The following is a 25,868-nucleotide window of genomic DNA, read 5'->3' on the forward strand; positions in this document are numbered from 1 at the left end:
TTCATCTGGCCCGGGCCCACGCCTCCGGCGTCCAGCCGGCCCCGTTCATGGATCACCATCTGGTGACTGTGACGGCCTCTCTCAGTACTGATATATAATATATATTACCCCCCCCCATATTACCTCCCCCAGCTTTCCAGGAGTGAGTTTCCATGATGACATGGGAAGTGCTCTGACTGGTCCTGACTTCTCTGTATCAGCCCCTCCAGCTTGCACTTTAGGCCAGCCCAGTCCCTGGGGGCTGGGGGCCTGCAGCGCTGAGACTCTGAGATCAGGGACTCACAGACCCAGCTGGGAGGGGAAGGGCACCTCCTCCTCGGCCTCTCTCTCTTGCTTCCTCTTTTTCCCGAGTGGCCTCATGTTGCACAGTGCCAGCATGGCTAGGTGCTGCATTGGAGTCTCCCAGTGCAGCCCCCCACCCCCTCTCCCCCATGCAAACCCCCAACAGACCCTGCCCACCTCTGTCCGACTGTCTCTCTCATGCGGGGGACTGTGCCCCCCCTTGCTCCTGTGTGCTGCCTGCTTCCAGGGGCCACAGATGGCAGAGCAGCTCCCTCAGGAGAGATGAGAGGGGCTGTCCCACCAGGTGCATACGAGCAATGGCCCCCTCACAGCGAGATGCTGCGGTGCCCCTGCCTCTGCCTCCGTCTGGGTGGTGACCCCGGCCTGAGGAGTGCGAGGCAGCGTGAGCTGAGCAGGCGGGGTCTGGGGACCAGGCCAGCAAGCCTGATCACTGACACTCCAGGTGTGCCCAAGTGCTGAGCTAGTGCTCTGGGCTTCTCCTTCATTCAATGATACATCAGTAGCACTTGCTTGTAACTAGTAATTTGATATGGTAGCGGGTGGCACCTTTTTTTGTGTTCGCTCCCCCTGATGTTAGAACCTGGCTACGCCACTGCTGTTGGCAGGAATATGACACTGAAAACACTGTAGATACTACATAACAGTCTTTATTCCAGGCAGGTGGTCGTCTGAGTCTGACAGGCCATCTCTCAAGCCCCGGTTCCAGTGCAATGTCTTGTTGTGTTGGTTCTACAGTGAAGTCATCCAATGCAGACTCGGTGTTGGCATAATCTCCTCTTGGTGCATAGGCAGGTGCAAGATAAGAAGCATTCCATACCCGCCCATCAGAACGTCGAAAACCTGGAATCTTACGCAAAGGGGACCATAAATTTACAGCTCCTCTTAAAATCACAGAGAAGAAGGACCTTACACCTATCGACTTTCTGATGGACGGGTATGGTATGCTTCTTATCTTGCATCTGCCTATACACCAAGAGGAGATTATGCCAACACAGAGTCTCCTCAACTCCTCCCCCCTCCTTCCTGCTTCCTGTCCTTTCAGACTCCCAACAGCCAGTGCTCCCAGTTCTAATAATCACATGCAGCAACTAAACACCACACAATGCCACATTAAGCAGTATTCATTTTTGAAAGTTTTTAATAAGCCAAGGCGGGAGGGGCACAAGGTGGAAGTTTCGCCTAGGGTGAAAAATATCCTTGCACCGGCCCTGCTATTCACCCAAGTCCTCAGCACCGAGAAGCCATTGGCACTGTCCCAGACACCAACAAAATCCTCAGCTCTGAAAAGCTCTCTGGCACCATCTGCTGATCCTTTTAACTCTCACACCATGGCACCACAGGAATTCATACATCTGTCAGGCCTTACTCTATCTGACCCTCCGGATTCTCCTCCCTTCAGACAGGACCTATCCCAAGTCTCACCCACTTCAGTCAAGACACTCCTCACACTTTCCCTCACGCCCGGCACCTCCTTGACCTAGGAGAATGGGTCTGAAGAGTATCTTGCCCCATCGACATTGGGGCACTTAACATCAACTTACCAGCCTTACCCTCCCTCAACTCAGGGAGCCCAGCCCTTGTAACCATACATTCCCTTCCCACCTAATTGGCCACATTGGAGTCCCTGGGCAATGTATAGTGCACTATTTGGTAATCCTCCACCATGTCAAACTCATGGGCCTCCATCCATCTCCTCCTCAACAGCCTCCCGGCCTCCAGAAACAACCACCTCTGCAAGTACCACCAAAGGAGGAGGAACTGGAAGGAGAGCAGAAGGAGAAGGTACCTCTGCCTTGGACTTCTCTTCATTTTCACCCAATGAAGCTACCATGTCACCACCTCTGACGGCAGGTGATGATTTCAGGCACTTTCAGGAGTTGTTTCATAGCGTGGCAGATGCCCTAAATGTTCCACTCGAGGAGGTCAAGGAACAACAACAACATGAACTTATTGACATTCTCCACATCAACTCTACAATGAAAACTACACTGCAGGGGATTGGTCCCATATTGTGGGGCATCTTCACCACCCTGGGCCCATGCACAGACTCTGCAGTCAAGATCTGGCAGGAGGACTTTTCAGCTTGGAAAAGAGGAGACTAAGGGGGGATGTCATAGAGATATATAAAATCATGAGTGTTGTGGAGAAAGTGAATAAGGAAAAGTTATTTACTTATTCCCATAATACAAGAACTAGGGGCCACCAAATGAAATTAATGGGCAGTAGGCTTAAAACAAATAAAAGGAAGTTCTTCTTCACACAGCGCACAGTCAACCTGTGGAACTCCTTACCTGAGGAGGTTGTGAAGGCTAGGACTATAACAGCATTTAAAAGAGAACTGGATAAATTCATGGAGGTTAAGTCCATTAATGGCTATTAGCCAGGATGGGTAAAGGAATGGTGTCCCTAGCTCTGTTTGTCAGAGGGTGGAGATGGATGGCAGGAGAGAGATCACTTGATCATTACCTGTTAGGTTCACTCCCTCTGGGACACTTGGCATTGGCCACTGTCGGTAGACAGGATACTGGACTAGATGGACCTTTGTCTGACCAAGTATGGCCATTCTTATGAGGTGAAACAGTGGAGGTTTCCTAAAGGGTCTGGGGTGCTGGCTTCAATGCTCAAACCCCAGGCTATGGTCTGAGAACTAGGGACCTTTTACAGCCGCGTTTCTCAAACTGGGGGTCACAAAACTATTCTGAGGGGAGGTCACAAGAGCACGGGCTGATGGCCAGGTGCCTAGCTCTGAAGGCAGCACCGCCACAAGCAGCAGCACAGAAATAAGGGTGGCCTGGTATGGAAGGGGATCATCACGACCTGAAATATTTGCAAAGGGGGTCCCAGCAAAAAAAGTGAGAACCGGTTTTGGAGCGTGCCAGCAGGGTCTGCGTGTGGCAGTTTCAGACTAGAGACCTTTCAGAGCGTGCCAGCAGGGTCTGCATGCGGCAGTTTCAGACTAGAGACCTTTCAGAGCGTGCCAGCAGGGTCTGCGTGTGGCAGTTAGAGCACAGCACGTTAGAGGGCACTGCAGCTTACATCTCTAGTCACTGGCGCAGACTCCAATACCTCGGTAGGTCCAAGGGCAGAATGGGGGGGGCAGGCTCCTCCCTTGGCCATAGTGGGAGTGGAAGATGGAGAGGTACTGGCTGGTCCCAGGCTGTCTGGTGAGAGGAGAGGGGAGGGGAGCTGGGACTCTTTACCTGTGGCACAGGAGATGCCCACACCTCTCCCCCTCAGTGCTGTGAGGCACTCAGCAGTGGGTCAACATGGGGCACTGCAGACAGGCAGGAGAGCACAGTGGCTGAAGCCACTGGAAGCCCGGGGCAGAGCCAGAGCGATGTCAGGACTCAAGTAGCAGAACAGCTGGACAATAGAGCACCTCAGAGTGAGCAGGAGCTGAGCACAAGTAGGGGGAGGCAGGGATGGGATAGGCTGTGCAGCGAGTCAGCCCCTGCTCCCCTGGGACTCCCCCTGCTCCCTTACTGCCCCATCTTCCTCCCAGGTCCTCCCCACTCCACACCCCACTTGCCCCAATTTATCACCCTCCACTGTCCGTCCCACTCTCTCCAGGCACAGCTGCTCAGCTGGGGAAGGACAGAGGCTTGGTCCCAGACTCCAGGGGGCGAGGGAGTGATCAAGCCCATCTGAGCTGGAAATAGCGTCCCCCCAGCTGAGTGCCAGCCATGAGCCCTGTCCCAGGGCAATCCCAGGAGAGCCTGGCCAACGCCCAGTCCCATTGCCATGAGCACAGTTGTGTCTTCCTGTGCTGTGTTAGAGGAAAGGACAGAAAGGCAAAGGAATATATGTAGGTCTAGGCTTCCTGTTTCCTTAGATTCGACCCTCCCTGTCCAGCATCTGTCAACTGGTGGGTTTGATTTTCCCATAAGGGGGTCTATCCCACCTTGAATAACGAGGAGTCAGTTGGGATAAGGTGAAAAACAAAGCGTATTGAAGAATTGGTGTACAATGAATAGGGCAAAGAAAAGGAGGGAGTAAACAGTAAAATTATGCAATACAGTGATGCCCCAAACTAAACCCTATAAACAGGGAAGTAAACCCCTTAATAGAAATCTTCTTCTATAGATTAAGCTTTGATTGTTGCCTGGGACCTCAGTACTCCGGCTAGTTGAAAGCCATCTGAGAGGACCTCCAGGGAGTCCCTTGATGTTCCTCTGGGTCTGAAGAAGAGTAGATGGTGTGACGGAGCAGGGAGTGGGGCAGATTTGACCTGGGAATGTTGCAGGGGGGTTGCATTGGGGATGGGGGACTTCCCTTGAAGGAAGCTACCTGAGCTGTAACCTGAGCCAGAAGGGGGGTTGGGAGAAATAACACCTTCTGCCTGGGAGACTGAACAAAGGAGAGAAGGAGCAGAGGGGAGGGGGGAGAAAGCTGCTGGAGGAGTTTTGGTTTGGTTTCAGTTTGGGCTGGATGGTGCAACGCAGGGAACCCCAACCTGGTATCTAAGCTCCCTAAACCCCCCAGAAGGACTTGATTGAGGGGTTCTGATTGTACACGCTCTGCTTGGGACTGTGTTCCTGTCATCTAATAAACCTTCTGTTTTACTGGCTGGCTGAGAGTCACGGTGAATCCCAGGAAGAGGGGTGCAGGGCCTTGACTCCCCCACACTCCATGACAGATGGTATGTCAGGGAACAGCAGCTGAAGATGGATGACAGTGAGTGCGATGTGGCTGTCTGTCCTCTTCTCCTTGCAGGTGATGGCAAATGCATGTCCAAGTGGAAGCAGAGCTGTGAAAAGAAAACCCTACCCCCTCTACCGCGAGGATCAGGGGCGGCTCTAGGCACCAGCTAAACAAGCTGGTGCCTAGGGCGGCAAAATGTATGGGGCAGCAAAATGCTGGGGGGGAAGTGGCCGCTGCCCGCAGGAGAGCGACGTGAACAAGCCGAGGAGCGGCCCGTCCTCTGCAGCCGGGGCAGGGCTGCGCTACCGGCTCCGCCTGGGGAGTGGGCGCTGACAGCGGGAGAGCGGCGGGAGCCAGTAGCGCGGCCCTGCCCCGGCTTCAGAGGATGGGCCGCTCCTCTGCTTGCTCACGCCGCTCTCCCGCGGGCAGCGGGAAGCGCCCTCCCCCCCCAGGCGGGAGCCGGTAGCGTGGCCCTGCTCCGGCTGCAGAAGATGCGGGAACATGGTGCCCGGGCGGTCCGCTCCTCCTCGGCTTGTCCCCACCTCTGCCACCTCCTCCTCCTCCTCCCTGTGCCGCCTCCTGCCGGGAGAGGGGAGCGGAGCGGCAGCCCGGGCTGAGCCCAGCTCGTGCCAGGGCCAAGGCGAAGCCCAAGGATGAACAGGGCTGGGATCCAGCAGCAGCCCCAACCCCTGGCCCTGGGAGCGGCAGTGACCAGAGATGACTCCACCTCAGGCCAGATCTGCAGTAAGGTAAGAGTTGGGCCAGGCGGGAGGGTCCCCAGGACCCCTGGGGAGCTTCTGCCTGCTGGAGCCCCAGAGGCTGCTGCCTCCCTCCCCAGCCCCTCACAGCACTCCAGTGCCTGGAGTCTCCTTCTGCCTCCCTTCCTGCAGTGGGCGAGCGACCTGGCAGAGAGGGGCAGCATCTGTCCAGCAAGCCCAGCACCTCTTCCTTGGCTCCTCCAGCCACAGAGTTCTCTCCATTGCATGCCCCTCGGGCTCCCAGCTGGGCGGCCTCAGCGCTGGGAAAACGCCAGCAGGGCTGGGTCCAGTGTGTATCCGAGCTCGTGGGGAGCTCTCTCGCCCCAATGACTAGCGCCTTCTCTATGGCAAGTACAGTAGTGCAATAGGAGTGTGACGTGAAAAATATCATGTCATGTTGTGACACGGTCACTCAAATCACGATTATGTGTGTGTACTGTGCTGCCCTATCGGTGCCATTCGCGCTAATTTCCATTTCGCGTCGGTGCCAGTGGTTATAGGGCTACAATGCTGGGACAAAAATGAAAACTACTTTCTGGTGCTGCTTACCGGCAACAAAGAGAAACGGCAAAAAGAATTAGAAAAGCTATCTCGTACTTCAAAAAAGTATTTTAAAAAAGTCGACAATCAAGGAGAAAGCTCTAAGCAATGCACTGAAGGTGATTATTCATCAACTGATGAAGACTGATCCAACCAAAGATTACCTTTATCAACTGATAAAGATGAACAACAATCTGACCAAAGATTATCTTCACTAACTGATAAAGATGAACAATCACAATCCATCCAAAGATTTACTACTTCAGCTGAAGAGTCCAGAAATGAAGAACTGTTATCCAAATCTAAAACTGAAGAACAATTATTGGAAGGTGGAGAGACTGACATAGGATCGGATCCAAGTACATGGCTGACAATAATTACTGATACAATGCGAATTATTATTGTGAAAAAAGGTCCTTCAAAACTAGATCCTACATTTGAATATCCATTTAATGAGTCAAATCATCGATTTATGCCATCCAGTATGAAGAAAAAAATGAAAAATGGGGAACAAATTAATAGATCGTGGTTAGTGTATTCACAGACCAAAGATGTAGTTTTTTGTTTTTGCTGCAAACTGTTCTGTAACTCGGACATTTTTCTGGCAACTGCAGGTTTTAATGATTGGCGAAATTTACATCAGCATTTGAAAGAACATGAAACATCAAAAAATCATTTACTCATTGACAAATTGGATTGAGCTGTCAAACAGATTACGTACCGGATAAGCATAACTACTACAAACATATAAAGCAGATTCTTTATATTCATATAAACTAACAATCCCAGGGCATTAATATCAAATGGCACCTTGGTGTCCTCTTACCATTTCCTTTTTTATAGTTAACATCACCAGATATATCAACATAAATATTGTAGTCAAACTCATGGTAAGTACAAATCAAGTTCAGCACCAAGTCATCATGATTAGGGGACTTTATATGGATATTCCCAGATTTTATCTGAGCATCTTGATGATGCATTATAACAAAGACATTTCTCCAGGTGATACCATGGGTGGGGATATGATATTTATTGAAGTACATCTAGTGAGGTCCCTAGAACAGTTAGAAAAAGTCCTTGTGGGGACCTACCATACACATTCTAGGAGAGATTTGCATATAGGGCCAAAAACTTGGGTTGAATTCTGCAGATGTTTGGTGACAGCTAGATAGCATAATCCCTTTGATTTATGTGCAGATAATGTGGCCCATTGCCCTTCCTCATCTCTTATTTCTCTTCCAAATTGCATCCCTCTTCCACATCTCCAGTCCCTTAGGGGCATGGTAGTAGGAGGAGAATCTGTTGTCTCCATGGTAGGTGATGGAGATGCCTCCTTCCGTGGTCTTTCCTGATTTTGGAGTCTTGCTTTATTGTAGTTGGTCTGACATATGCAATCTTCATTTTCCCTAATCGACATAGTACTGCTCTCTTGAAGGAGTATAGCAGGGATTCTTAAAAGAACTATATACATGGTTACGGTTGAGAGGGTCATTCTTCTTCTTTATAACCTTAGCCTGAAAGAAGAAGAGAAAAAGATATATTAATCACCTTCTCCTATCATCTCGCTTTTCCTGCTTCCATGGGCTTTACTCCTTTCCAAGCTTTTAGTTGGCTATTGTGAAACCATTTAATAACTTTTCTCTTTTTTCCATTACTGATTTCCAGTTGGTCCGTAGGTCCTGCCTTTTGGATGATCTTTGCTGGTCCCATCCATCTCAGGCTGAGGACGTGGTCCTTCTCTAGGTATGATTTAAACATTACATGTTCCCCAATGTCCCATTCTGTGATTTGCATGCCATTATTCACTCGCTGGTCCAGATTCTTTATGCTGTGTACTTGTCTAGCAGCTGGAACCTTCTGAGTCTCCACTATGGTAGTAAGGATTCTTTTAATAAAAGTGTCCGTTAACTGTCGGGGTTTAAATTCGTCCGGTGGGATTCTCCCCAGGAGCCACCATGCTTCTGGCATTCTCATGGACCTGCTGAATAAAACCTTATACAGTGTAAATCCATGTGTCTCCACTGTTGACCTCATAGCCATCAGGATCATTGTAATTTGTTCATCCCAATTTTTTCCGGATGCCTCAATTACCTTTCTCAGGGCTGTCTTTAGTGTACGATTGAATCATTCAACCAAACCGGAAGATCGGAGATGCCCTGCAAAATGAAATTGCTGCTTTATTCCAAGGGCTATTCACAGCTGGCGAATTAATTCCCGTAAAATGACTTCCCTGGTCTGAGTCAATTGTCTTTGGGAGTCCAAAGTGGCTGAAGGTGTTTTCCATTAAATCTTAGCTGTATTGGCTGCTCTACGCTGATTAATAGGGTATGCTTCGATCCATTTATTAAATGAATTGATAACAATCAGACAGTGCACATTACCCCTCCTGGATTGGGGCAAAGAACAATTCCAGGGCTCTTTTCATAGGTTGATGAAGTAACGGCCCTTTCCTGATCTTCGGGTCTGGGTTGTTCATGGCGCACTTTAAGCAGTTGTGGATATGATGTTCTGTATCCCTGCTAATGGTTGGCCACGATCCCACAGATGACAATCAGCGTAGCATCTTTTGCAGGCCGAAATGGCCTTGCTCATGAGCTAGATGGATTAATTCTTGTCTGATAACCGTAGGGATAACCAATACAGGAAGTGTTTGGCTTTCTTCCCCCTTTTGTAACTCAGCCATAATTAAACCTGAACGATATTGAACAATTTTCCAGGTTTTATATTTGCCTGCTTTTAATAACTGGCTTAGTTCAGGGTCTTTCCATTGCAATGTAATAATGTCTATACAGGCTTGATACCCAGAAGTATGTGTGGCATTAATCTTGCTTTTAACTTTGTCCCACAGAAAGTTGGGGCCTAACTTAGCTGCCTGCTTTCTAATTTATCCACCTGGTTATTGAGAACTGCTATTTCAGCAGACCCCTTGTGATGTGCTCTGACCTTAAACGAGTAAGTCTTTTCAGTTCTATTCTCCGTCAGGTTCCAAGCATATAGGAGATAATCAGCATAAGATACTGGATGATTGTAATTAGTTTGCATGTTTCTAGATTTCCACATATGCACCCAGTCTATGAATGTGCATTAGAGTCAGCATTCTCTATGGGCTGGTCTACACTGGGGAGGGGAGGGAGGAGGAGCATCGATCTAAGATACAACTTCAGCTACGCTACTCTCGTAGCTGAAGTTGCGTATCTTAGATCGACTTACCTCCCGTCCTCATGGCGCAGGATCGACTGCTGCGGCTCCCCCGTTGACTCCACTTCCGTCTCTCGCCCTGGTGGAGTTCTGGAGTCGACAGGGAGCGTGTTCGGGGATCGATTTATCATGTCGAGACGAGACGCGATAAATCGATCCCCGATAGATCGATCGCTACCCGCCAATCCGGTGGGTAGTGTGGACATATCCTAAGGCAGCAACTATGGCTATTATTTCTGCTGCTTGTGCAGAATCAGGGCTGGATTACCCAATAGGCAGACTAAACACGTGCTTAGGGCACCAGCAAAGCAGGGGGCACCAAAAAAAGAGATTTAAAAAAAAATTGAGATTTGATATTTCAAAAAAAGCATCCAAGTAGTCATCATGGGAAAAATCAGAACTTTGTTAGACCTCCTTACGCTCCACTCCACACTTCTCCCCTGTTTTTCTGTTCTCTTTTTATTATTTATCCCCACCTAAACCAGAGGGACGTCCTACTAATGTAGATCGAAATAATGTGAGGAAATCAGATCCTGTCATGTATTGCAACAACGTGTCAGGACAGACTTGATTCACTTTCCCTATTGTGTATGGAAGTGGACATGCTTTGTCGAGTCAACTTCGATGAACTTATCCAGAATTTTGCAATCAAAATCTAGAAAAGCTATTTTAATTTCAGCATATATGTACGTTTTGTCATTTCGAAAAATAAAATTTTATTTTACAGTATAGTATTTTTATTTTGAATTACATATGTGGGGGGCACCACAATATTTTCAGTGCTTAGGGCCTCTAAAGGTCCTAATCCGGCCCTGTGCAGAATGCTTATCTAAGGTGCCCTGGTTTATTTTTTCCTGTGCAGACCTGTAAAGCTGCAAACTCTGTGGCTGGTTTGCCTTCACAGATCAGGCAGCTCCCATCCACTACCCATATTTCTCATCCCTGAGTTTTAGCCTCCTCATCCTTTAGTTCTAAATTGAAAGGAGTCTGTATTATAGAAGGAGCTTCCGTTAGGATGGGGCATTCATGGTCTTCCCCTACATTTTCTTCTGGAGCCACTAGACATAGAGCATTAGACAATTTACTAGGGGAGTTAGTTTTCTTTACAGCAATTTCTCTGAGGGCTAAAGTCCAATTTGCCATGTGAGGGTGACTAACCCGTCTCCCATTGGCTCTACCTGACAATACATATCTTACCGGAGTGTGAGTTGTCTTCAACAAGACAGAGGCCATCACTATAATATATTCCCTGTGTGAAATGGCCCATACAAGGGCTAATACCTCTCTCTCTCTCTCTCTCTCTCTCTCTCTCTCTCTCTCTCTCTGTGAGAACTGCATTTCAATGGGTGTTAAAATTCAGGAGCCATACGCGATGGGTTTTAAGGAAGTTCCCTGCTTTTGTAGAAGGACTGCACTGATAGCAGCTGTTGTATTGGCTATCTGTAAGTAATATGGTTTTCTGGGATCTGGGAAGGCTAATGCAGGAGTCTCTACGAGAGCCTTCTTTAATGAGATCACTGCCTCTTGTTCTGGCTGTCCCCATTGCCACTCTTTGTCCTTCTTTAAAAGACGGTAGAGAGGTTTTGCTTTCTCGCTAAGGTTCTCTATAAAATCAGGCAAAAAGCCTACCAAGCCTAAAAAAGATTGTGGGGTGCTCACTTCAGTCGGAGCAGGTAAATTAGATATTACCTTTACTCTGTCTCAGTTGGGGCATCTCCCTGTAGGACCCAATCACACTCCAAGGTATACTACTTCTTGTTTAAGTAGTTGCGCTTCCTCGGGATTTATTAAGAAACCTGTGGCTTTAATGATTTCTAGGACTTTATCTAAAGTTCTAGATTCTGCCCTTTTTTGGATGCAATAAGCACATCATCTATGTAGCTTATTACCCCATCTGAGTTTCTCACTTTCTTCCACATGCCTGCTACCTGTTGGTGACAAATAGTAGTAGTGCGTTAGGCAACCCTTGTGGTACTCTTGTAAAAGTGAGTTGTCCATCATAAGTGAATGCCAGCTTGTATTGACATTTTGGATCTAATGGAATAGAGAAAAATGTATTTGCCAGATCAATCATTGAGTATCATTGGGCACCCACAGTGATCAATGACATTATCTCAGGGAATTTGACCACCACCGGGGCCATCCATGGTGTAGCCTTAAGTCCCCTATAGTCAACAGTAAGTCACCACGTCCCATTGGCCTTTCTTACAGGCCAAATAGGTGAGTTGCAGAGACTCTCACACGGGATCAGTATATTCTGCTGGATGAGGGCCTTAATGGTGGGTTTGATTCCCTCGTGGGCCTCAGCAGAATATTGGTATTGCTTTATTGGCTTTGGGTCGGGGCCTTGAATATTAACTAGAGCTTTTATTTTTCCACAGCTAAGTTTGGAAACATATTCCAGTTACATTATATTCACATTCATTAGCATATTTTCATAAAATAATATAGAGTGGAATGTCACACCTGTATATACCAATACTCTCTGTATAAGGCTCCCCAAATCCTCTTCTACTTTGATGGTAACCATGGGACATCCCCACTGGTCATTTTTCAGGTGCTTCACCACCCTCCTACTGAAATAATGTTTCCTAATATCCAATCTAGACCCCCACCCCGCACTGCAACTTGAGACTATTGCTCCTTGTTCTGTCATCTGCCAACACTGAGAACAGCTGAGCTCCATCCTCTTTGGAACCCCCTTTCAGGTAGTTAAAGGCTGCTAGCAAATCCCCCCTCACTCTTCCCTTCTGCAGACTAAACAAGCCCAGTTCCCTCAGCCTCTCCTCGTAAGTCATGTGCCCCAGCCCCCTGATTATTTTTGTTGCCCTCCACTGGACTCTCTCCAATTTGTCTGCATCTTTCTGTAGTGGGGTGCCCAAAACTGGACTCAATATACTCCAGATGTGGCCTTACTAGTGCCAAATAAAGGGGAACAATTACTTCCCTCCATCTGCTGCCAATGCTCCTACTAATGCAGCCCAATATGCTATTAGCCTTCTTGGCAACAAGGGCACACTGCTGACTCATAATCCAGCTTCTCATCCACTGTAATCCCTAGGTCCTTTTCTGCAGAACTGCTGCTTAGCCAGTTGGTCCCCAGCTTGTAGTGGTGCATGGGATTCTTCCGTCCAACGTGCAGTATTCTGCACTTATCTTTGTTGAACCTCACCAGATTTCTTTTGGCCCAATCCTGCAATTTGTCTAGGTCACTTTGAACCCTATGCCTACCCTCCAGTGTATCTACCTCTCCCCACTGCTTAGTGTCATCTGCGAACTTGCTGAGGGTGCAATCCATCCCATCATCCAGATCATTAATAAAGATGTTGAACAAAACTGGCCTCAGGACCGACCCCTGGGGTACTCCACTTGATACCAGCTGCCAGATAGACATCAAACTGTTGATCATTACCTGTTGAGCCCGACAATCTAGCCAGCTTTCTATCCACCTTATAGTCCATCCATCCAATCTATACTTTTTTAACTTGCTGGCAAGAATACTGCGGGAGACCATATCAAAAGCTTTGCTAAAGTCAAGATATATCATGTCCACCGCTTTCCCCATATCCACAGAGCCCATTATCTCATCATAGATGGCAATCAGGTTTGTCAGCATGACTTGCCCTTGGTGAATCCATGTTGACTGTTCCTGATCACCTTCCTCTCCTCCAAGTGCTTCAAAATGGTTTTCTTGAGGACCTGCTCCATGGTTTTTCCAGGGACCAAGGAGAAGCTGATTGTGGTAATGATCTAATCAGGCTGGTGGGGTAAGAACTCAATTGTCCCCATCAGCCCACAGCTGATAAGAGGCACGGGAAGACAGTGCAAGGAGATGGCGAGAAATGAATGAACGAGCAAACAAACAAGCAAACAAAACAGGGCTAGCTGAGCCTAGCCATAAGAGGCTCAGAGTTGGAAGATCTCTGTTTCCCCCCAAGTCCTGCTGCGAGGGCCTAAAGCTTGACAAGGATTGTAAATAGGTGGGAGCATGGGGGACTGTGGTGATATTGGCGAAGGGAACTAGAAATGAAGTGTCATTAAGGGCACACCTAGTGGACTCTGTGTCATTTCTGCAAGGAAGCTGGGGTGGAGGAAGGCCCCCGTTACAGACAGATGCCATGAACCAGCAGTATGCCTGACTCAGATCTCTTGTCTTGCAGTGGAATGTTTCTCCTCCCAAACACCAGGAGTACAGACAGAGACGGGGCTGGACCGGGAGCCATGGGCCAAGGCCAAGGCCACAGCTGGGGGTGGGCCAGGGCTGGGCTGGAAGCAGGCTGGGAGTGGAGCCTCTGCTGAGGGTGGAGCCAGAGCAGAGCTGGGGCAGAGTGAGGCTGGGTAGTGCTCCCTCACTGCCCCCCGTGGAGGCTGGCCTGGCCCCGCCATGCCTCCCTAAATGTTCATCTGCACCCTCACTGGTAGGGCATGCCCCACATTTTGGGGACCACTGCTATAAGGCCTATCCCTGCTCTAGGGCCTGTGTCGAGGGATTCCCAGCTTGAGGCAGATCAGGCATGGATTATTCTACCCAGATCCCATGTGAGCCCTGCTAGCATTGTGGGCTGGTGTGGCGAGGGTGGAGCTAAGTCATTCTGTGCCCCCTCGGGTTGCACAGATGGAGTAGTCCCTGAACAGGGGGACTGGGATGGAGAGTGGACCTTAGCCAGGCTTCGCAATGTGGGAGGCAAAGGCTGCTCCTCGGTGGTGAGGGTTTTGCTGGCCTCTCAGATGCTCCCTTCCTGCCCAAATCATCAGTACCAGAATTAAAAGCTTGGTTACTCTTGCAGCCAACACAGCGAGGATCAATGAGTGCACTCCTCATGCTGGGGTAACTTACACCTTATTCTGGGAAATGACCAGAGAAGTTCTAGCAGCTCTAGGAGTTGGAGCATCCTCAGCAACAGCTTTCAGCTATTATTCAAATCTCAGCTTCTGGGACAGAAGTGTTCCATATAAACTTTTGTAATCAAGATGCAAAAGAACTAAGCAGAGCACACCCTGAGACTGGCCGCTACCTGCCACCGAAAGAGAATACTGTGGCGATTTTTAAACGGGCAAAGGAACAAGAGGCAGGTGGAAGGTGGGAACCAAAAATACCTGTTCCATTCAGTGTTCCCCTGAGAATCAATCCAGGTCTATCCTGAGCCCAGTGCACACTGGGACAGGACTTTCGGGGCATTGTTAGTGCTGAGTAGGTTGGCCTGAGGCTGTGGTCCGTATCTTGCTGCTGAGTTTCAGTCTATTAGATGCTGTTTGATTAGGTTTTGCTCAGCAGGAGCATTTATCCCCACCTGAACTCAGAGTTGAGTGGGGAGCTGCAGGATGGCTGAACTGGGAGTCCTCTCACCATGGGCACCAGGTGTGTATAATTTTGTGTGGTGCCTAGAACAGGTCCAAGCAGAGCCATCCCATCCATAGGATGGACTGAGACAACTGACCCGGGCCCCACACTTTGGGGGGCCCTGTGCTTCAGGGGAACGCGGGGTCCAGGATGGCCGAGGGGGTTAACGGGGGGCATGGCACTGGCAGCAGTGAGATACCCGCCCCTGCCCCCCAGCTTCCAGCGTCGCTTGGGGAAGGGGACAGAAGCCAGAAAGAGGAAGGGTGGGAACTTGGGGGAATGGGTGGAATGGGGATGGGGTGGAGCAGGGGTGGGAACAGGCAGGGGCAGAAAGAGGTGGGGCCGAGTCTTGGGGTGGAGCGGGGGCGGAGCAGGGACAAGAAGAGGCGGGGCAAGCGGGGCAGGCTGGGTCCGGGTTGCTCCCTGCTGCCAGCTCCAGGACCCCGCTAAGCCCCCCAGGACCTGGACCTGCCCTGGACCCTGCATCTCCCTGAAGTGCAGGCCCCCCAAAGTATGGGGCCCAGGGCAGTTGCCCCAGTCTGTTCTATGGACGGGACGGCTGTGAAAATATAAGCCTAAATATTGGTGGAGCCGGGCCCATGTTCCTGAATATTGGAGGAGTACAGGCACCACGGGCCCATATAACTCGCCGCCTGTGCCTCTCACCACATGCCCCAATGGCCATAGAAGAAACCCGACCATGAGCTTGCACATATTTCCTACTCAACTCAGCAAACAAATGTGATTGGCTAGAACTCCTAGATCCTTGCTAGAAGAGCAACCCATGCAGCTCTCCATGGTTTGCAGTGAGACTGGGATCTTTGGTTTCTCAACAAAATACAGACTTGACAAACATTCTCTCTGTCTAATTGTTTGGGACATGTCTGCGGTTCATTGTGCAGAGTGGCGCCATCACACAGACACACTCATTTGGCATGGCACGCATGTGTCATCCACAATGACAGGCCTGCAATTCATGTTTTCTACCCTTGGGCCCAAGGTTAGGAGTGGCCCTAGCTGTTTTGCCAGCCAGGGCAGAAAATGTTTCCAATATTTTTGGCCCCACCTACTCCCGAGAAACCAAGCATGCACATAAGCGCACACACACACACACACACACACACACACACACACACACACACACACACACACACACACACACACACACACACACACACACACACACACACACACACACACACACACACACACACACACACACACACACACACACACACACACACACACACAAAGAGCCAGCCAGTTGGACGGGAGCCAAGAAAAAAAAAACAACTAAGCTGAGCTGCAGAGCAGTTTTGCGCCCCCTGGAAGTTACGGCCCTGCTTGCCCACCTCGAGAACCAGCTGTTCCCGCCTGAGGTACCTGAATGTTCAGCTCTCTAGATGGCTCAGTAACAGCATAGCAGGGTTAAATGGATCTCCCACCTGCATCAGAGACCAGCAGAGGAGAAAGGCTCAGGAAATGGGTTGTAATTCAGCTCAGGTTGTTTATTGGTGTGTCATGTACAGGTAACACAGCTGGCACCTCTATGATCTAATCACACCTGGCAAGCTCATCTCTCACCAGGGATAGATTTGTCCATCCCAGCCCACGAAGGAACCATTCTCCTTCTCAGAGTAATTTAACAAACCAAACAAAATTCCCAAACAAAAGCCACACTTTAAGTCTAACCTTAACTCGGATTTCCTGGGTTTGTAATGTTAGTTTTGGGGATAATTACAACATCCCTGGAATGGTTTACCTGTATAGTATTGATAGATATTCCAGTCTTCACTCCAGTTTAACGTAGTTGTGATCTGGGTATACAGATGAGTCTGTGGCAGAACCAAGACTGTAAGGCCTCCCTGATGTGCTCTGGATGGAAGTGGCCAGTCACCCTAACCAAGAGATTGTAAATGTGTTATGACCCCTACCTTTTCTGTTCCCATTCTGGTTTTCACCCAGCCAGGGTGGATAGAAGTGCACAGAATCCCATAGTCTTTGTACTCCAAGGACTGGCACCTGGTGATCATGTTCAGAGCAGCCTGTGGGTGGGACACACGGTGAGCAGAGATAAGAGCACAGGACAGAGAGGCATCTTCCCTACAGGACATGACTCCCGATCCCACAGTACTGATATGCAAGGGTGGAGGGGGAGTCATCTGGGCTGACAGGGGAGGAGATAAATAGCACTGGGCGGAAGGTGAGGAGCCTCATACATAAGCAGTACTGCTGAACTAAAGGGCAGCTCCCACTTCACTCAGTGGACAAACCCAGCTCAGCTGCTCGGGGTGACAGATAAGGTTGCCAACTCTCACTGAAGCTATTCTGGGAGATTCAACCCCCACCCTCCCAACATAACATGATGTAATTTTCTTAAAATATCCCATTAAAATCTCCTGGATTGCTTTCAATAGTCACTGGAAGATCAATGCTGATTCTGGGAGACTCCAGGCCCATCCTGGAGGGTTGGCAACTCCAGCAACAGATCAAAAGAAAACTGCCCACCTCACAATAAATCTTCAATCTTTGCTGCCCCTGCGTAAAGGGTACAAGGCTGTGAGATACCAAATCCCAGAAATCTCTGGTTTTATCCTTTTATAGGCTGGAATGCTGAGCCAAGCAGAAACCAGGAGACCCAATCGTGGTAAAACGAAAGGAGGAAAATCCTTGGCCAAGCCCAGCTGTTGGCATTGGCTGTAGCTACACCTTGAGATTCTACACAGCTGAGACTCATCCAGGGTTCAGTACACAAGGAACAGATGGCACCAGCAGCTGGTTCCAAACCCAGCTGAATTCCTGTGACCCTTGTAGCAATAACATTCCCGGCAGTCTCAGAGTGGGGAGAGGATCCCACTGAACACAACCCTCCTCACTGCCCAATGGCGACCAAAGCTGGATGAGTTTGGAAGCTGGTAATACGTCCGGATCTCTGATTTGTTGTTAAACAGTAATTCTGGCTAAAGGTTGACTATAAAGGGGGAGATGCAGGGACACATGCGCTGTTTCCTTAAATCTGTAGCAAGAAGCCAGGCAGGAGGAGGCTAGGGAGGTTCTGGGGCAGGAGCTCTGCAGGGAAGCAGGGCGGGAGACTGAGGTTCTACAGAAGGAGCAGCAGAGGAGGCTAGTTACACTTGAAAGAAGTGAGAGGGGTCCCGTATTGTACCTTGCTGCAGCGGTAGCTGGGGTCTGGCAGCAGTTCCCATGATGTAACAAGTGCTATGGAAGCAGCCGTGCTGGACATGTTGACAATGGCGGCCTTTCTGCAGCTCAGCCCTGTCTGGGTACTCTGCTGGGCAGCCTTCTTCAGCAACGGCAGGAACTCCTGAGGGAGATACCGATGACTGTGTTACGACAGGGGTGACACCGCTGTACCAGGGAAGGAGCCCATCAATTATGTTAATGTCCGGGAGAGGGAGGCTCTAAAGATGGAGTCTGTGATTCAGGCAGTTGGTGCATCCCATAGTTCTTGGGAATATGATGACTGGGAAACCCTTCTATGGGTCAGAGTGTGCTCTCCCTGAAGGGAGCCTGCTCTGCTCCTTCCGAGAGGTGAGCCCTGCTGCAGGCATTAACCCTGCACAGTCCTTTTGTGCATGGTCTGGGCCTGTGCCCAATCTCTGGGTAGGAGCATCATGGGGAAGGGGCTCCTTGGCAGGGCACAATCTGGCCCTCACCCTTATGGCTGCATGGCCCTCTGGTACAGCCTTTGAACCAGAAGAGAACATGTGATATACTGACTGAGGAACTAAGGGATAACAACCTACTACTGCGACCAGCTAGTGGAGTTATTTCATTAGCCCAGGTGGTAGAAGACTGTGCTTTGGTGCTCAAGGTTCAAATCCTGCTGGTGGCCAGTGTTAGGGGATGTTAGAGCATCTTTCTTGAGTCTAGTATCAGAGGGATAGCCGGCAATATCAGATATTAGGAATGGCAATATACAAAAACCAGTAGGAGAACACTTCAACCTTCCTGGCCACACAATAGCAGATGTAAAGGTAGCCATCTTACAGCAAAAAAACTTCAGGACCAGACTTCAAAGAGAAACTGCTGAGCTTCAGTTCCTTTACAAATTTGACACCATCAGCTCAGGATTAAACAAAGACTGTGAATGGCTATCCAACTACAAAAGCAGTTTCTCCTCCCTTGGTGTTCACACTTCAATGGCTAGAAGAGGGCCTCATCCTCCCTGATTGAACTAACCTCGTTATTTCCAACCTGATTCTTGCCTGCATATTTATACCTGCCTCTGGAAATTTCCATTACATGCATCTGACGAAGTGGGTATTCACCCACAAAAACTTATGCTCCAATACATCTGTTAGTCTATAAGGTGCCACAGGACTCTTTGTTGCTTCTCTTGAGTCTGAAGCTGCAGACTACCTTGTTTTTAAAAAATGAGTCAAAAATTTGTCTTAGCCAAGCGTCTCAGCTCGTTCCAGGGCAGTCTTGGCTCAGTGTCAGAGGAGTTTCCTGGATGTCAGGTATATTCTTACCTGGCTCACCAGCAGAGGCCCAACTGTGTTAGTTAGGTATACAATTGCCATGGTCTCAGCGTTCTCATTCTCCATTGTGGTCATCCGTGCGATGCCAGCATTGTTTATCAGGAGATTCAGTCCATGTCCTTTCACATGCTCCTCCACTCTCTGCACAGCTGCCTTTATGCTGTTTGGATCTGTGACATCTACAGACAGCACAGGGGATTCAGAAACATCCTTCCTATAGCAGCTCTGCCCTGTCTATCAGCTCTACCAGCCCATTTAGCTGTTGACCCTGTCTTCGGCTGGCCAATGAAAGCAGCCTCACTAACTCGCTTGCATCTCCCTCAAGCCCCTCTGGGAACTCTCCCACGCTGCCTCTGATTCCAGGGGCAGGGGAAATCCCTTGATATTTGTAAATAATTATGCTTATCCTCTTTGCACTGCCTCCTTAAAACCTACCTGTGCTGTGGTGTCTGCAAATCACACCCAGGCAGGTGCGTGCTGAGCTGAGATTTCATTTCTGTTTCTTAACCAAACTGTGTCCCATTTGCCTGCTTTGCTGTGTCTGGCACTGGGATCTGTCTGGGGTAGGGACTGTCTTCTTTATTACTGGTCTGTGCAGCACCTAACACAATGGGATTCCGATCCTGGATTGGGAGTCCCACCTGCTAGCATTATACAAATTATAAAGCATCATCATGATGTTTTTTCTGGATCCAAATAGAAACCCACAGCTTTCAATCTAATGTGGCTTTTATTTTAGATCCTGGAAACTCATAAGAAAGAATTAAAGTTCCCATGAGAGAGCACAGTGTGTCTCTCTCCTCCGTAACAAGCTGCTGAACCTCTGAGAACAAAACGGCTGCTGGCTCTGCATGCAGGGAGAGGTTATTGGAATTTGCGGGCTAGGAAACTGAAAACAATGTGCAGCAGTTGCACAGGGACACATGCTACAGGTGCCATGGGGGTATTGCAAGATTTGGTATGAGATGAAATATCAGTCCCTTGGGCACACTTAATGGGGACTTAGGGTATGTCTATACTACGGGATTAATCCGAATTTATATAATTTGAATTTTGGAAATAGATTGTATAAAGTCGAATGTATGCGGCCACACTAAGCACATTAATTCGGTGGTGTGCATCCATGTACCAGGGCTAGCGTCGATTTCCAGAGCGTTGCACTGTGGGTAGTTATCTGAGGAGCACAAGCATTATCAGACACCAGGAGGAAGGTCCTGTGGTGAGAATAAGGAAGGTGTTTGGAGGAGGCCATGGGGAAGTAGCCCAGGGAGTTGTAGCTGTCATGCAGCTGTTACAGGAGGCACTATAGACAGCTGCAGTCCACATGGCCCTGGGCTGGAACCTGGAGTAGAGGGCGGGCCTGAGTTCCCCCCAAACCTCCCAATTGACCTGGACTGTGGGTTCTTCCAGAGGGGAAGGTCTCTGGGCTGTTCCCCAACCCACATGGTGAATCTCTGAGGCAAGAAAATCCGCCAATAAGTGCAGGACCCACCAAGATAGAGGAGGAACTTTGTCCCAGTGTGCAAATGGGCAGGTAGATACTTAACTGGCCAGCTAACCAATTTCCACTCTGAGTCATGGTAATTGTAGGCACAGACAGTAATGGAGTTTAGCCCACATGCAATCACAGTAATTGCAGGCACAAATAATGATGCAACTGAGTCCAGGAGCTGTGGATTTCTCTCTTTGGAAAATCAGGCCAGCCATGTTTGCAGTGAGAAACCACGTGATCATAAGAAAGAGAACAGTATCAATGTCAGTACTCCCCTTATTATGTGCTTCCCTCTGCTATGCCAAGGCTGGTGTGGGGTAGTTAGACCATTCATTTCATTCCTCTTTTCTGTGCTTGTTCTTCCTTGTTTGTACTCATCCCACTAGTGGGGGAAGGAAGGGATTTTTGTTGTGGCAGGGGAATTGTTTGAGACTTGGGGTGTTCTTATACTATGCAGAGGCTGAATCAGAGCTGGTGCATGCGATTTGTCCTGAAAGTGCTGTGAATTGCAGCCATCCTTAGATTCTGTGGCAGGAAGTTCTCCAGTCACTGGATGGCTGCTGGAAAGGCTCCATGTTCCACCCACACTAGTTTCACCCTGCCCACTGGGAGTTTCACCATCCCTCAGGAAGTTGTGACTTTGGTGGGATGAGCAGTTTCTGAGATGGTGTTCCCTGCCCAGAGAGTCCATGGGTCTGGAGGGACAAAAGGATAGACTTTACAAAAACTAGACAAGCCATTTACAAGACAAACTTTGCCTCTCTACAAAGGAAAAAGGACACTAAACTATCTAAACTGCTACATGCCAGAAGCAGCCACAACAGTAGTTCCCTTAACCCACCCAGCAATATTGTTAATCTTTCCAGCTATACTCTTAGCCCAGCAGAAGAATCTGTCCTATCTCGGGGCCTCTCCTTTTGTCCCTCCAGACCCATGAATATGATACAGTTCTGCGGTGACCTAGAATCCTACTTTCGACGTCTCCGACTCAAAGAATATTTCCAACATACTTCTGAACAGCATACTAACCCACAGAATCCTCCCTACCAGCACTACAAAAAAAAGGATTCTGCGTGGACTCCTCCGGACGGTCGAAACAGACTGTATTTCTACATAGATTGCTTCCGTCGACGTGCAAAGGCTGAAATTGTGGAAAAGCAACATCACTTCCCACATAACCTCAGCCATGCAGAACACAACGCCATCTACAGCCTCAGAAACAACCCTGACATCATAATCAAAAAGGCTGACAAAGGAGGTGCTGTCGTCATCATGAATAAATTGGAATATGACTAAGAGGCTGCTAGACAGCTCTCTAACACCACATTCTACAGGCCATTATCCTCTGATCCCACTGAGGATTACCTAAAGAAACTACACCATCTGCTAAAAAAACTCCCTGACAAAGCACAGGAACAAATCTGTACAGACACATGCCTAGAACCCCGACCAGGGGTATTCTATTTGCTACCCAAGATCCATAAACCTGGATATCCTGGACGCCCCATCATCTCAGGCATTGGCACCCTAACATCAGGCTTGTCTGGTTATGTAGACTCTCTCCTCAGACCCTACGCTACCAGCACTCCCAGCTATCTTCGAGACACCACTAACTTCCTGAGGAAACTACAATCCATCGGTGATCTTCCAGAAAACACCATCCTGGCCACTATGGACGTAGAAGCCCTCTACACCAATATTCCACACAAAGATGGACTACAAGCTATCAGGAACAGTATCCCTGATAATGTCACAGCTAACCTGGTGGCTGAACTTTGTGATTTTGTCCTCACCCACAACTATTTCACATTTGGGGACAATATATACCTTCAAGTCAGCGGCACTGCTATGGGTACCCGCATGGCCCCACAATATGCCAACATTTTTATGGCTGACTTAGAACAACGCTTCCTTAGCTCTCGTCCCCTAACGCCCCTACTCTACTTGCGCTACATTGATGACATCTTCATCATCTGGACCCATGGAAAAGAAGCCCTTGAGGAATTTCACCATGATTTCAATAATTTCCATCCCACCATCAACCTCAGCCTAGATCAATCCACACAAGCGGTCCATTTCCTGGACACTACTGTGCTAATAAGCGATGGTCACATAAATACCACCCTATACCGGAAACCTACTGACCGCTACACTTACCTACATGCCTCCAGCTTCCATCCAGGACACACCACACGATCCATTGTCTACAGCCAAGCTCTAAGATATAACCGCATTTGCTCCAATCCCTCGGATAGAGACAAGCACCTACAAGATCTCTATCAAGCATTCTTAAAACTACAATACCCACCTGCTGAAGTGAAAAAACAGATTGACAGAGCCAGACGAGTACCCAGAAGTCACCTCCTACAAGACAGGCCCAACAAAGAAAATAACAGAACACCACTAGCTGTCACCTTCAGCCCCCAACTAAAACCTCTCCAGCGCATCATCAGAGATCTACAACCTATCCTGAAAGATGATCCTTTACTCTCACAGATCTTGGGAGACAGACCTGTCCTCGCTTACAGACAACCCCCCAACCTAAAGCAAATACTCACCAGCAACCACACATCACTGAACAAAACCACTAACCCAGGAACCTATCCTTGTAACAAACCCCGATGCCAACTCTGTCCACATATCTATTCAAGTGATATCATCATAGGACCTAATCACATCAGCCATACCATCAGGGGCTCGTTCACCTGCACATCTACCAATGTGATATGTGCCAGCAATGCCCCTCTGCCATGTACATTGGCCAAACCGGACAGTCTCTAGGCAAAAGAATTAATGGACACAAATCTGACATCAGGAATCAAAATACTCAAAAACCAGTGGGAGAACACTTTAACCTGTCTGGTCATTCAGTGACAGACCTGCGGGTGGCTATATTACAACAGAAAAACTTCAAAAACAGACTCCAACGAGAGACTGCTGAGCTAGAATTGATATGCAAACTAGACACAATCAACTCCGGTTTGAATAAGGACTGGGAATGGCTGAGCCATTACAAACATTGAATCTATCTCCCCTTGTAAGTATTCTCACACTTCTTAACTGTCTGTACTGAGCTAGCTTGATTATCACTTCAAAAGTTTTTTTTTTCTCCTAATTAATTGGCCTCTCAGAGTTGGTAAGACAACTCCCACCTGTCTATGCTCTCTGTATGTGTGTATATCTATCTCCTCAATATATGTTCCATTCTATATGCATCCGAAGAAGTGGGCTGTAGTCCACGAAAGCTTATGCTCTAATAAATTTGTTAGTCTCTAAGGTGCCACAAGTACTCCTGTTCTTCTTTTTGCGGATACAGACTAACACGGCTGCTACTCTGAAACATCCTAGAAAATGTTATTGCTACCAGGAATGCCACCTTATATGAGAGGTACAGCAAAGAACATGTCACCAGCAGCTCAAAAAGTAGCCCCATTAGCCTGGAAAGGACCAAGTGAAGGTACCAGGCTGGGACCAGCTGTCATACGTGAGGGCATAGTCTGAGACCTTTTAGGAAACGACTCACCAAGGGGTTGGCGAAGACAGACCAGCAATCCACACCCTCCACGCCTGGATGGAAGGCAGAGATAGCGGCCAGGTGGACCTTTATTGATGACATGGAAAGCCCTTGCTGTTTGAGGTGGAAGAGATAGTCCCATATCATAGGTATCAACGAACATGTTGGAGATCAGAGATATTGGGAAGGCCAAATTGTGAATCTTTTCCATTTGGCTAGGTAGATAGCCCTAGTGCAGGGTTTCCTACAGCCAAGGAGGACTTGTCTAACTGGATCCAAACAGGCAAGCTCTGTCAGGTTCAGCCATGGAGCTTCCATGCCATAAAGTGAAGCAACTCGAGGTTCGGATGCTGGAGACAGCCATGACTTCTGTACATTGAGGTAGAAGGCCCAAGTCATTCAAAGTAGCTCTTGTGAAGCTTACTTGCACATCCACTTGCACCTTGGAATGGCCCTTGATTAGTCAGTCGCCAAGGTATGAAAACACCTACACCTGACACTTGCATAGGAACACGGCCACGGCTACCATGCACTTAGTAAACATTCGAGGAGGCGCTGACAGGCTGAACGGAAGGACTTTGAACTGATAATTATTGTGGATCTTGGCCGGTGGACCCAGGGCTGCCTGCCTCCTACTCCCACTCAAAAGGGAACCATCACACTATCTCATCCTTTACATGTCTCATATGAACTACCAGGGCTTTAATTAAATTTTTGTGTGAAATTGAGGCAAATTTAAAAACATTTTAAAAATCAAAAATATGAAAAACTTTAATGCATTTTATTTACAGTGTCATTATTCATACTAGTCTGGCTAGGATCATAGATTCATAGATTCTAGGACTGGAAGGGACCTCGAGAGGTCATCGAGTCCAGTCCCCTGCCCTCATGGCAGGACCAAATACTGTCTAGACCATCCCCTGCCCTCATGGCAGGACCAAATACTGTCTAGACCATCCCTGATAGACCTTTATCTAACCTACTCTTAAATATCTCCAGAGATGGAGATTCCACAACCTCCCTAGGCAGTTTATTCCAGTGTTTAACCACCCTGACAGTTAGGAACTTTTTCCTAATGTCCAACCTAGACCTCCCTTGCTGCAGTTTAAGACCATTGCTTCTTGTTCTATCCTTAGAGGCTAAGGTGAACAAGTTTTCTCCCTCCTCCTTATGACACCCTTTTAGATACCTGAAAACTGCTATCATGTCCCCTCTCAGTCTTCTCTTTTCCAAACTAAACAAACCCAATTCTTTCAGCCTTCCTTCATAGGTCATGTTCTCAAGACCTTTAATCATTCTTGTTGCTCTTCTCTGGACCCTCTCCAATTTCTCCACATCTTTCTTGAAACGCAGTGCCCAGAACTGGACACAGTACTCCAGTTGAGGCCTAACCAGCGCAGAGTAGAATGGAAGAATGACTTCTCATGTCTTGCTCACAACACACCTGTTAATGCATCCCAGAATCATGTTTGCTTTTTTTGCAACAGCATCACTGTTGCCTCATATTTAGCTTGTAGTCAACTATAACCCCTAGATCCCTTTCTGTCGTACTCCTCCCTAGACAGTCTCTTCC

General features: G+C 48.5%; 2 protein-coding genes across 9 annotated transcripts in view; one reads left to right on the forward strand and one right to left on the reverse strand.

Moving 5' to 3' along the window:
* The window catches only part of LOC128849020 (C-factor-like), a 58,887-nt gene that overhangs the window by 5,799 nt on the left and 27,220 nt on the right, over positions 1-25,868 (forward strand). For 3 of the 8 annotated variants that reach the window (XM_054049358.1, XM_054049365.1, XM_054049360.1), the window contains exon 2: positions 7,911-7,988. The exons of 1 other annotated variant lie outside the window; for it this stretch is intronic. The gene's annotated coding sequence lies outside the window, so the exon portion shown is untranslated. Of the gene's footprint in view, positions 1-1,304; positions 2,155-5,425; positions 5,694-7,910; positions 7,989-8,027; positions 8,571-9,093; positions 9,198-25,868 lie in introns of those variants that run through there. 4 more of the 8 variants (XM_054049359.1, XM_054049361.1, XM_054049362.1 and 1 more) reach the window with 4 other exon arrangements.
* LOC128848980 (uncharacterized) lies at positions 5,247-24,442 on the reverse strand. Its single transcript, XM_054049292.1, has 5 exons — positions 24,305-24,442; positions 19,281-19,523; positions 17,951-18,109; positions 16,719-16,829; positions 5,247-5,426 (listed from the first exon to the last, which is right to left on the reverse strand). The coding sequence occupies exons 1-5, from the start codon at positions 24,440-24,442 to the stop codon at positions 5,247-5,249; spliced, it is 831 nt and encodes a 276-aa protein (XP_053905267.1).

This window comes from Malaclemys terrapin, chromosome 14, assembly GCF_027887155.1.
Source record: "Malaclemys terrapin pileata isolate rMalTer1 chromosome 14, rMalTer1.hap1, whole genome shotgun sequence".
Classification (NCBI taxonomy): domain Eukaryota; kingdom Metazoa; phylum Chordata; order Testudines; family Emydidae; genus Malaclemys; species Malaclemys terrapin.

Excerpts from the sequence above, each read along its gene's own strand:
- LOC128848980 (XM_054049292.1), bottom strand. The coding sequence starts at position 24,442 with ATGATATGGGACTATCTCTTCCACCTCAAACAGCAAGGGCTTTCCATG. Across the intron at positions 18,110-19,280 it reads GGCCTCTGCTGGTGAGCCAG|GAGTTCCTGCCGTTGCTGAA; the intron begins GTAAGAATATAC and ends TATCTCCCTCAG. Across the intron at positions 5,427-16,718 it reads CCAGAATGGGAACAGAAAAG|CCGGAGCAGGGCCACGCTAC; the intron begins GTAGGGGTCATA and ends CATCTTCTGCAG.